A 13,122-nucleotide genomic window follows, 5' to 3' on the forward strand; every position below is an offset into this window, starting at 1 on the left:
GGACTCTGACCACAACTTGTTGGTCATGAAATGCCATCTGAAATTGAAGAAATTGAAGAAAGGAAAGAATGCAAAAGATGGGATCTAGACAAGTTGAAAGAAAAGAGTGTGATGGATTGTTTCAAGGAACATGTTGCACAAGGACTAAATGAAAAGGCCGAAGGAAACACAGTAGAGGAAGAGTGGAGAGTCATGAAAAATGAAGTCAGTAGGGCTGCTGAAGAAATGTTAGGAAGGAAGAAAAGATCAACTAAGAATCAGTGGATAACTCAGGAGATACTAGACCTGATTGATGAACGACGAAAATACAAGAATGCTAGAAATGAAGAGGGCAGAAAAGAATACAGGCGATTAAAGAATGAAGTGGATAGAAAGTGCAAGGTAGCTAAGGAAGAATGGCTGAAGGAGAAGTGCAAGGATGTCGAAGGCTGTATGGCCCTGGGAAAGGTAGATGCTGCATACAGGAAAAGCAAGGAAACCTTGGGAGAAAGGAAATCTAGGTGCATGAATATTAAGAGCTCAGATGGAAAGCCACTTCTAGGGAAAGAAGACAAAGCAGAAAGATGGCAGGAGCATATCCAACAGTTGTATCAAGGTAACGATGTAGATAATTTCGTTTTGGAACATGAAGAGGCTGTTGATGCTGATGAAATGGGAGACCCAATTTTGAGGTCAGAGTTTGACAGAGCTGTGAGTGACCTAAATAGGAACAAGGCACCTGGAATTGATGATATTCCCGCTGAATTACTGACTGCCTTAGGAGAAACCAGCATGGTAAGGTTATTTCATTTAGTGTGCAAGATGTATGAGACTGGAGAAGTCCCATCCGATTTTCAGCAGAATGTTGTTATACCTATTCCCAAGAAAGCCGGTGCTGACAGGTGTGAAAACTACCGCACTATTAGTTTAGTATCTCATGCCTGCAAAATTTTAACACGTATTATTTACAGAAGAATGGAAAAACAAGTTGAAGCTGAGTTGGGGGAAGATCAATTTGGCTTCAGAAGAAATGTAGGAACACGTGAAGCAATCCTGACTTTACGTCTGATCTTAGAGGATCGAATCAAGAAGGACAAGCCCACGTACATGGCATTCGTAGATCTAGAAAAGGCATTCGATAATGTGGATTGGACCAGGCTATTTATGATTCTGAAGATGATAAGGATCAGATACCGAGAACGAAGAATTATCTACAACCTGTATAAAAATCAGTCTGCAGTGATAAGAATCGAGGGCTTTGAAAAAGAAGCAGCAATCCAGAAAGGAGTGAGGCAAGGCTGCAGTTTGTCCCCTCTCCTTTTCAATGTTTACATAGAACAGGCAGTAAAGGAAATCAAAGAGAAATTTGGAAAGGGAATCACAGTCCAAGGAGAGGAAATCAAAACCTTGAGATTTGCCGATGATATTGTTATTTTATCTGAGACTGCAGAAGATCTCGAGAAGTTGCTGAATGGTATGGATGAAGTCTTAGGTAAGGAGTACAAGATGAAAATAAATAAGTCCAAAACAAAAGTAATGGAGTGCAGTCGAACGAAGGCAGGTGATGTAGGGAATATTAGATTAGGAAACGAAGTCTTAAAGGAAGTAGATGAATATTGTTATTTGGGTAGTAAAATAACCAACGATGGCAGAAGTAAGGAGGACATACAATGCAGACTAGCACAAGCAAGGAAGAGCTTTCTTAAGAAAAGAAATTTGCTCACTTCAAACAGACTTTTGTGTGGAGCGTGGCATTGTATGGAAGTGAAACATGGACGATAACTAGCTCAGAAAGAAAGAGAATAGAAGCTTTTGAAATGTGGTGTTACAGAAGAATGCTGAAGGTGAGATGGATAGATCGAATCACGAATGAAGAGGTACTGAATCGAATTGGTGAGAGGAGATCGATTTGGCTAAATTTGACGAGAAGAAGAAATAGAATGATAGGACACATCTTAAGACACCCAGGACTTGTTCAGTTGGTTTTTGAAGGAAGTGTAGGTGGCAAGAACGGTAGGGGTAGACCAAGGTATGAATATGACAAACAGATTAGAGCAGATGTAGGATGCAATAGCTACGTAGAAATGAAAAGGTTAGCACAGGATAGGGTGGCATGGACAGCTGCATCAAACCAGTCTATGGACTGATGACTCAAACAACAACAACTATATTTGCATATATTTGTCATGACAGTCAGTCATAAAATGCCCACCTATATGAAGCGTCAAAGTGGATCAGGAAGGGGTGGGGTCAATGATCCAGTGCCCAACCTAGGAGCTCCATGAGCAAGGATGATGGAAGAAGATGAAGGGGGTCCTTTGACATGGAATGGCCCTTTAATAAAAAGAACAGGATTTTGCTTACCTGATCCCTATTTCTCGCTGGATCTCTGTATCGCTCAGGGCACTCATTATGGCTCCAGACTTCACGTTCGCTCTGCAGGCAGCTACGTACCAAGCTGGCATCCCAACCCACAGCTCCAACCATGCCACGATGGTGGGACCATTCCACAGGGCAAACGGTGTACCAGCCTTCATGGCTTCCGCAAGCAGCTCATGCCTGAAATTTCCACTATTCTGCGTATTTAACTTGGAACTTTACCAACCAACAGAACAATCATAAAAATACTTTGTAAACAGTAACACATACAGTAGGATAGTCAATAAATAAGAGACAATCATAGAGTGGAAATTCTAAATAGGCTAAGTGCCAAAATACTTCATTTAAAATAATTTTTAAAAAATTGTGTATCTTCGATAATTTTTAACATAATGTGTTACACAAAAAACATTTGGATACACACTGCAGTTGTCAGTACCACGTCTGGAGGTTACTGGCATTAACACATTGAAAATATTAAACCAAATGTTTTGAGAAGAACCAGAAATGGGCAAAGTGCACTACACATGCTTTCCTTTTGTCTAAAGATCCCTCAGCAAATAAATCTGTAAAGAAATCCCTATTTTTCTCATGATTTAAATTTATCATAGAAGTAAATCTTTCTAACTTGAGTAAGTTCATGATGATCAGAGAGCTGCTGCATCATGGACACAACAATCTTTGACCAATCTCGCTAAGGGTTTCCTTGTATTTGACTCAAGTTGAAAATAACAGTTTCCCCATCCATTTGTACAAAACAAATTACTCATATCATACATGGAGACTTTCCAGCATAAAATATTAAGAACAAAATATACAACTGAAATAATAATAATAATAATAATAATAATAATAATAATAATAATAATAATAATAATAATAATAATAATAATAATAATAATAATAATAATAATAATAATAATAATAATAAAAATCAAATACTGACAATAATATCTCTTACTTCTTAATACAATGCAAGGGTGTGATATACGAAGACCATCCAGAAAGTGGTACCTGTTTGTGCAATAAAGACACAGGAGTAAATATTAACAAATATACACATTTTTATTGGAAAGAGCATACTTTACACTACTTCTCCACATAATCTCCAAGCAAATTTAGGCATTTGTCGTAACGTGGGAAGAGTTTTTGTATTCCAGCGTGATAGTCCTCCGCCGCCAGAGAATTGAGATACGTAGTCACGGCTCATTTTGAGTTCTTCACCACTGTCAAATCTTTTTCCCGCCAGAAAGTCTTTAAGCTTCGTAAAGAGATGAAAATCCGAAGGGGCAAAGTCCGGACTATACGGGGGATGGTCGAAGGTTTCCCACTTGAATTGCAGCAAAAGAAGTTGTGTTATCGCAGCTGCATGAGGCCTGGCATTGTCATGAAGGAGAATGACGCCTGTAGACAATAGACCTCGCCGTCCATTTTGTATTGGTCGCTGTAATTTCTTTAATGTTTCGCAATACGCATTAGCATTAATTGTGTCTCCATGGGCCATACAATCAATGAGCAGCACACCTCAGCGATCCCAGAAAACGGTTGCCTGGTGGACAGAACTGTCTTGAATTTTTTTGGTTTGGTTGGTGAATGAGCATGATGTCACTCCACTGACTGTCGTTTACTCTCAGGTGATGCATAACAAACCCATGTTACGTCCCCAGTAATGATGCAAGTCAGGAAAGAGTCTCCTTCATCGGAATAATGTTCCAGAAACGTCAGGGCTGCAGTGCGAGGGACCCACCTTGCACAGATTTTTTAATAATGCAGATGGCCTTTGACAATTTCATGAACAATTGTTCAACACACACTAGAAAAATGTTCACAGAGTTCATCAATTTTGACGCGCTGATCGTTCCTCATGCATTCGTCTACTGCACTTAGCAGTTGGTCTGTAATGACAGATGGTCTCCCTAAACGCTCCTCGTCGTGTGCATTCCCCCTCCCCAGGTTGAAGTTGCGACACCAGTGCCGAACAGACGACTCGTCCATCACATTGTCCCCATACACCTCCGTTAATTGGCGATGAATATCACAAGGTCGAACGTATCGTGCATTAAGAAATTTAATCATAGCCCTCACTTCACGACTGGCAGGGTTCTCAATTTGTTTAAACATTTTAAACGATCACAGACATAACACAGGCAATGCTAGCATCACGCAATCTCGCACAGAGCAGGCAGACAAGCCACTGACGCGGTCTAACCTTGCTCAGCGGCTACCCAAGTCGTCAGCGCTTCATGCGGCGCTAACGCGTACTACTTTCCGGATGGCCCTCGTATGTACTATCACAAGATATTTAAAAAAATATTCAAGGAAAGAAAAAAGAAACGTATATAAAATAACCCGGAATAAAGAAAATTGTCCTAACGCATCAAGAACAACAAATTCAGTACAACGTAATGAAACAACAGGAAATAACAAAACGAAGTCTGCCATCAAAAGAGTGGATGCAGCTAGCGGTGATGTGAAGCAGAAAATGACAAACATCCTTGCAAAAAGTAAACAAGCTACGGAAAATTAGCAAAATCTTTAAAGTTCTGATGGCGACATGGAAATTAACGTTAGTTTATTGCCCAATATTAAGTTTTGTACCTTCACTTCTTGTGGATCGAAAGGTCATTTTCTGAACACAAGTATATTTTTACAGACAGGAGAAATAACCTGATACAGAAAATATGGAGGAAACTATAGTATCTCGGAGTTTAACCAAACCAATTTTGGTTGAAAAGTTTTTTTAACTGGAATAATGTGTTTTGAGTGTTTAAGCAATACTGTGAAAACATATTTTATGATATGTTGATGGTCTTTTCTCACATCCTACAACAGTACACATTCAGACTCAAGTTTTTAGAGTAGGCCTATATATGTAAGTGCATATCTATATAAATATTCTGGGATTTTGAATGCATATATTTCTCAACACTACTTATCATATTATTCCACTTGTAGTAATTGAAGCTTAAGAGGGTTATATTATTTAATTTACTTTCTGATTACAGTTTTCTACCTAAATGTCTTTCATAACTAAACTTTATTGTCTCATCTGTTCTTATATAATGGGCCACAAGAAAAAAAAAAAAAAAAAAAAGCAGTTTCAGTACCTCTACTCTAATTTTAATAACGCCCAGTCTTTTAGACCGTGCATGACCAAATGTGTTGGTTTTTTCATGCGACCACATAAGGGTTAAAGGAAGATCATGGGCCACAGACAAAAGGTGGGAGTTACAGGTAACACACATTCCAAAAATAACAGTATATACTTACTTCTTCTTTTTTCTGCGATCAAAGTCACCTTTCTGTCCCAGGCCGCCACTCAGACTAAGGGTATCGGCCCCCATATCACCATCGCCATAAGACGCAGACAAGGCAGCCACATCACCCGGTGATGCTCCCATCATAGACGACTCTTTCGATTTGCCCTGAGGATCACAGCAACCATGCCATACACTTGCTAGTTCAATAACCTTGGAAGAAAGAATTTAAAGGCCAATCAAATTCGTTCATATATATGAACTGAAACTGAATGGTTGTAAATCAATGGAATGGACTCCTAAAATAGAACATAATCTCTGTCTTTACAGAAGGAATTTCAGTGAATGATCTGAACTAGTAAGAAAGCTTTATTAAAAATACAGACGAACCTCGATATCTCGAACCTCCGATACTCTAATCTTCAGTATGCCGAAGTAACTTAAAGTTCACGGCTGTTTGTCCTATTCTTCATGTGTATTTATTTCTCTATTATTAAAAATCTGGTTACACATTTTTCTCAAATTCTCGAAGCAAATATTTCCTCCCTTGAAGCAAAAAATACTCTATAACTCAAATTTTGTGCAACATTAACTATGCAACACAACATTTGTGGTCTGTGAGGAACAGTTAACAAGTAAAGAAAGGTTTACCGAGATACTGGGAGCTAATATGACGGAAAGCGATAAACTAAAACTTCTAATGATCGGAAAATCGGCGAAACCTCGCTGTTTCTCGGGTGTGAATTCATTACTAGTCACGTAAGTCGCGGATGACAAGCTCCATTTACGAATCTCAGCTGAGTGGTAGTGACGAGAAGTTTCAACGTGAAGGGAGGAAAGGTTAAGGCAATGAATCTCTGAAAATCCTAAAATCTACAGTTTTCATTCTATCACCTTAGAATTTTGATCATTTAATGTCAGTATCAGCATGATACAACATACAAAGTTTCAAGTTTCTGTCAATAATAGTTTTTGAGATATTCATAAATTTATCAATATTTTTAACAATTTTCGATGTATTTATAAAATGCTCCTCATGCCAAACGGCTCAACAGATCTGGCATAAAATTAAATCTTGGTTTTAAAAGACCAATATAAAAGAAGTGATGTGTGGGTTTTGACAAATTTTAATTACACTGAAAGGAACAAATTATTTCACATAGGCTTAACTTTTTAAATATATTTTATGATGATCATAATGAGATAAAACTAGATTGTCACTGAACTATTGCATGTATTTTAAAATTCGCACATCAGTTTGTTATTATGTTGTATCTGAAACTATTCTAAAAGTTTCAAGTATAGTGATTGAAAACTGTGGCATGAAGAGCATTTTGAATCTTGAAAAGTGCTGGATTGAAATTTGAGATTGAAATTTTAGAGATGAACAATAGTCCAGTATCTGAATCTAGTTGACTTAAAACTCCCCAGCACCATATGTTGGACCCTCTGCTGCCTTCTTCCTGGCCTCATTAGCAGTTTTGAGAGTTTTAGTTTCCTTGGGCTGTTTTGAACCCTTCGTGCCCAGACACTCTACTGTGGTCAATTCTACGCTTGTCTCTCATTACACTAATTTTCTGTCCTGAGCTGCTAACTTTAACACCCCTAACACTACCTTTTTCTCACTTGCTTCACAACCCATGTTGAATTCAGCAATTGCTGATGTTACAGCAATCTCCAGTTCTTTATTTGACATAAACACTTTCTTCAGACACTTAGCCTAAATTACATTATGCATTCCCCAGGCACAATATTTGGTGTGGGGATTTTAACTTCCCCAACTTGATCTTGTAAAATAGTACTTACATTTTTATTCCTGTTAGAAATGGCATTTTTTCACTTTATCCAACACTTTACTAGGTGGTTTCTTCCGGCGACGACAAGTCTCAATTCTTCTGCCCATTATGTACACTGATAATTACAAAACCTCACAAATCCCAACCTCAAAAACTAAGCTGCTTGCACTAAGTAGATACTGTTATTGTTTATGGATCATTTATAATACACTTATTACAAATGTAACAATTAAGAAATTACAGAAAAGCAGAGTAGGCCTAAAATACGAATGATAAACACAAAACGTGAGATCACAACTCTTTGTTTACATTCAACACATGGACAAGCTCCATCAATGAAATAAGCGCCAATTCCACTCACTATATCGATAGTCCATCAGAATAGCCAACATAAAGACCTACAGCAATAAAATTTCTTACATTCAACCCACGCGCTCAATTCAAAATCTTCAAAAAACAAAACGAAAGATATTCATGAGAATAGTGTCGATGGGCGGCAACGCCCACTTGCACCGGGTCATTTATATGGCCACAAAGGGCTTTACATGGCTGATATTTAAATAAAACAAAGCTCAAAAAGAAAGTACAAGGTATAAACATTACGGGAACGTAAAAAACTAAAAATGGATTTTTTTCACAATTTTCACCAAATTTCACCGATACATTGCCTTAACAGTAACAAACAGAAGAGACTAAGGTGTTAGACGAGGTATGTTTCTTGTTTCATTACTGTATCATGTCATCTAAACAAAATAACTGTTATAATTAAAGTGATGCCGTAAAATAGAAATTGTATATTTTAAAATAATGTTAAAAATAATGTGTCAATATAAACCCATAGTTATATACGATTCAATTATGCGCTATACATGCTCGAAAACAGTATTCTCCATCTCAAAATTTTGATAACTCGAAATAAAATTTAGCTCCCGAGGTGATCCGGGATATCGAGGTTCCACTGTATGTATAGAGCAGAACATATTGGTATATTTCTGCCTTATGAGCCTTCTAGCAGAAATTATGATGACAGAAAATGGATTTAAGATGTGGATTTTGTGAGGTTATATCTTTACTTATTTTACTGCTGTTTGAAGGCACCATGACATAGGTAAAACAAAATTAATTCCAGTCAAATTATATATTTAGACAATTGAAAGACATATCATTAGTTAGTTTTACTTATGATACCAATTATTTTCTGGAAATGCCTTGGAATTTTCTTTCATGTTCATGTTCTTTCATGTTCATGGAGAAAAGCATGGACAAACGGTTAGGGAGTATTGAACCTCAGCTAGAAGAACAATTTGGATTCCGGGGTAACAGAACAACCACAGACTTCTTCTAGCTATTAGGATGATTATGCAGAAATCCTGGGAAAAAGGAAGGGATATCATCTTTGTTTATTTGGATATAGAAAATTCTTATGACAGCTTGCTTAGGAACAAGATTTGGGAATTTCTAACAAGAAAAGTACCAGAATCTCTTATCACGAGAGTGAAAATGCTCTAGAGCTGTGTCCAAATAGGGAGTGGATTGGTTTTCCACAACTAAGGGAGTGCAACAAGGCACTATTTTTAATCATCACTGTAATTGTTATTTGTCTGTATAATAGTATATTGTAACCAAAAACTCAAAACATGGAAACACCCTGACTACACTAAAGGAGAATGGCAACTGGACCACGTCTGCATGGACAAATACCACCACAAAGAGATCTATAACGTCAAAGTCCTCCGAGGAATAGACACAGGTTCAGATCACTACGTAGTTAAAATTAAAATTAAACTCACTCCCCAGAGGAGACAACAAAAGCAAGCCCTTAAAACTAAAAGAAAAATAGATCCTACCCAGCTAATCAACAACAAAAATTACCAGAAAGCAACTGAAAAAATAAAAATCACAGACAAACTTGAAGACTTAGTACACAACCTTAAACAAATTGCAGAAGACCTAGCTCCAATTAAACCACGTAAAAAACACCAATGGTGGAACAGTGAATGTGATGAAACAGTGGAGAAAAGACATCAGGCATGGCTATTACATCAGTCCCAAAAGACAGAAATATCCTATCAAAAGCTAGTAAAACAGAGAAAAGAAACTACCCAAGTCTTAAGAAGAATAAAAAGACAACATCATAAGGACACCCTGCAGTTAATTGAAGAACAGTTCAGTAAAACTAAATCAAGGGACTACTACAAAACCTTCAGAAAGCAGCTCCAAAAATATGAACCCCCGACCCTACTGATGAAGGATGAAGATGGTAAGCTGGCCCATAACAATAAAGACAATGCAGAAATTCTGGCTAAACATTTCAACAAGCTTTTAAATTGTGAGGAACCTACAGAACTCCTTCATTTGGACACCAACACCCCGATAAAAACATCACCAGAAAACATCAATCCCCCCACAATAAAGGAAGTCTACCAAGCTCTGAATAAATTAAAAAACTACAAAGCGCCAGGAGAAGATCAGACCTTTGCGGAAATCTGGAAATATGCAGGAACCTCAGCAAAAGTTGCCCTCCATCAACAACTTGTCTCTATCTGGATTAAAGAAGAACTACCAGAACACTGGACAACAGCCCTCATTCATCCTCTGCACAAAAAAGGGGACAAAACCGACCCTAATAACTACAGGGGAATCTCTCTCCTAGACATAACATACAAAATATTTTCAATAATCATCCTTAATAGGATAAGTTTACAACTTGAGAAAGAACTAGGAGAATATCAAGGAGGTTTCAGACCCTGGAGGAGCTGTCCTGATCAGATCATGAGTCTTAAGTTGATAATGGACTATAACAGGAGAAGAAACAGAGATATGGTGATAACATTTGTAGATTTCAAGAAAGCTTATGATTGCATCCATAGAGAATCTCTCTTTAAAATTTTAAGACACCTTGGACTACACCCCAAATTAATAAACATGATAAAATTGACTCTCACCAATACCAAGTCAAAAGTGAAGTTTAGGGGTGAAACATCAGAGACATTTGAAATTAAAACTGGACTACGGCAGGGAGATGGGCTCTCACCACTATTATTTAACTGTGCTCTAGAAATGGTAATGAGGGAATGGTTTAGAAAATGTCCCCCCAAAATAAAGATTGGCCGAAAAATCAAAACAAATTGCCTGGGTTTTGCTGACGATTTAGCATTACTAGCAGTGGACATAAAAGAAGCAAAAACCCAGATATCAGAACTTCAAAACATTGCAAATAAAATTGGCCTCAAAATATCATTTGAAAAAACAGAAATTATGCCCCAAAAACCAACACAGCTAAAAGAAGTCACCATAAATGGTAATAAAATCAAAATAGTAACTCAGTTTAAATATCTTGGAGAAGTAATAACACATAACTTAAATGAAAAAATCTCAATCCAAGTAAGAACAAATAGATTAGCTAAAGCACAAAAATTAACATGGGATATCTACAAAAAGAAATGTCTATCAATAAATTCAAAAATAAAACACTACAACACAGTTATAAAACCGGAAGCTACATATGCAGCAGAAACACTCTTTTACCTGAATAAACAATCAAAGACTGACAGACTTCAGAAAATTGAAAGGAGGATTGGAAGAACCTGTATCAACAAAAAATATCAGAAAGATGGACAGTGGCGGTTAATACCTAACAAAGTCGTGTACAAAGAGCTAGAACCCATTACAGATACTATGCGTAAGAGGAGACTGGGATTCTTTGGACATATCATGAGGATGCAGGACTCAAGACTTCTGAAACAACTAGTACAACACAATCTCGTCTCAAAAAATACCACAACAGGATGTAAATGGATCAGAGAAGTAAGAGAGGATCTGAAGGAAATAGGCCTTACAACAGAAGACACCAAAAATAAGATAAAATTGAATACAAAACTCAAGAATACACACCTCCGCTTTACCCTTACACAAAACAAACCAACAACACGCACATTTTCAACTGAGGAAAGGGCACGAAGATCGGAGCGTCTGAAGAAGTACTGGGAGGACCGCAAAGCCCGAACAATCCCTTCAAAGAGACCTGAACGACGGACTGACTAAAGTGATCCTATGTGGTCATAAAAGAAGAAGAAGAAGAAGAAGTATATTGTAACATGTAATTTACATATAGAAGAAATATGGAACATCCTCAATCGTCCTAAACGAACTGTTGTGTCGTGAACTGCCATAATTCAGAATGTTATAGCAAACCAAATGTTAAGTTTTTCACATTCCCATGGAAGGAATACAAAAAAGAAAGAAGACAAAAAATGGGTATTGGCAGTGAAACAAATGAAGTACGTATCATGAAATGATACAATAAATATTTAATCCATACATAATTGCCCCCTTGAGAACGACAGTGCTGCAAGTCATTGTTAAAGCAGACATTAATAATGTCTCGTAAGTTCTCATGCCTGTTTATTACAATGTTAAATTCATATAATCTGATAATTAATTTTGTTCTGATTCCAGATTTCACTCTTTCCATAAATAAATCTGAATTCATTCCTACAAAAAATATTAAGGGGTTTAGACTGAAGTATGAAACTTCATTTTTTATTCTGCTTTTTACCAGATTTAGGTTTCACATTGAGGTACAAGTAAACACATAATTGATCGCATTAGAGATATGTACTGGCTAGATATATTGGTCCCAATGGCTTTTCAGTTTTCTCTTATAAAGTACAAGTAACGTACCCTTGTTTTGCTCTGGTTTTAAATTGGAAGATATCTTTCAAAGTTTTAAATTTTCAAGAGTTCACTGTCGGCTAGCATATAAAATTCACCCTCAATTTGTACATGAAATGGTTTTGTAGAAATGATTATTTACTAACTCTCATTTAAACCCCATAGATACTAAAAGAAGCCTCGGATGTAAAAATGTTAAAATTACTGGACATGCTAGTTGCTTTACGTTGCACCGACACAGACAGGTCTTATGGCGATGATGGGACAGGAAGGCCTAGGAATTGGAAGGAAGAGGCCGTGGTCTTAATTAAGGTACAGCCCCAACATTGCCTGGTGTGAAAATGGGAAACCATGGAAAACCATCTTCAGGGCTGCCGACAGAGGTGTTCGAACCCACTATCTTCTGGATGCAAGCTCACAGCTGCGCGCTCCTAACCGCATGGCCAACTCGTCCGGTAAATTACCGGACATGATAAATGTTCAAGCAGCTTACAAAATTACGATGGCCAACAACCCAAAGCACATCGATGGTGCAGCAAGAGGCAGATGTTACCCAAGAAACAGCTCAGATTTGGAACCCTCAACATCCTCACTCTCACTAACAAATGTGAAGAACTCGTAGGTGCAAGCTTCAGATATTCATGCTGAGTGAGACAAAGTGGAAAGGCTGTGGAAATAATTCTCTAAGAAATGGTTATATGTTATACTAGATTTGGAACATGGAGTGAATCCAAAAATGGAGTTAGTCTCCTCCTTCGCAAAGATTTAGATGTACGGACACATGTCACCTATGTGAATGATAGGATCATCCAGATGAGATTATGAGATGGAAATGTGTATCACACTTTATTTCAAGTATATGCACCTCAAACAGGATGTAACAGAGATGAAAAAGAAGAATTCCTTACTGAACTTGAAGAATTATTAATGAAGGGAGAACATCATAATTATGGATGATCTGAATGCCCAAGTTGGCAGCCCCACAGTGTAGAGGTAGCGTGCCTGCCTCTTACCTGGAGGCCCCGGGTTCGATTCCC

The 13,122-nt window shown here is 37.5% G+C and overlaps 1 protein-coding gene across 1 annotated transcript in view; it reads right to left on the reverse strand.

Moving 5' to 3' along the window:
* The window catches only part of Liprin-alpha (PTPRF interacting protein alpha), a 256,453-nt gene that overhangs the window by 25,469 nt on the left and 217,862 nt on the right, over positions 1-13,122 (reverse strand). The window contains exons 19-20 of the mRNA XM_068226883.1: positions 5,629-5,783; positions 2,344-2,538 (exon numbers count right to left, since the gene is read on the reverse strand). Of these exons, the coding sequence (XP_068082984.1) occupies positions 2,344-2,538; positions 5,629-5,783 (350 nt within the window). The remainder of the gene's footprint in view (positions 1-2,343; positions 2,539-5,628; positions 5,784-13,122) is intronic.

The sequence above is a fragment of the Anabrus simplex genome, chromosome 3, assembly GCF_040414725.1.
Source record: "Anabrus simplex isolate iqAnaSimp1 chromosome 3, ASM4041472v1, whole genome shotgun sequence".
NCBI classification, from domain to species: domain Eukaryota; kingdom Metazoa; phylum Arthropoda; class Insecta; order Orthoptera; family Tettigoniidae; genus Anabrus; species Anabrus simplex.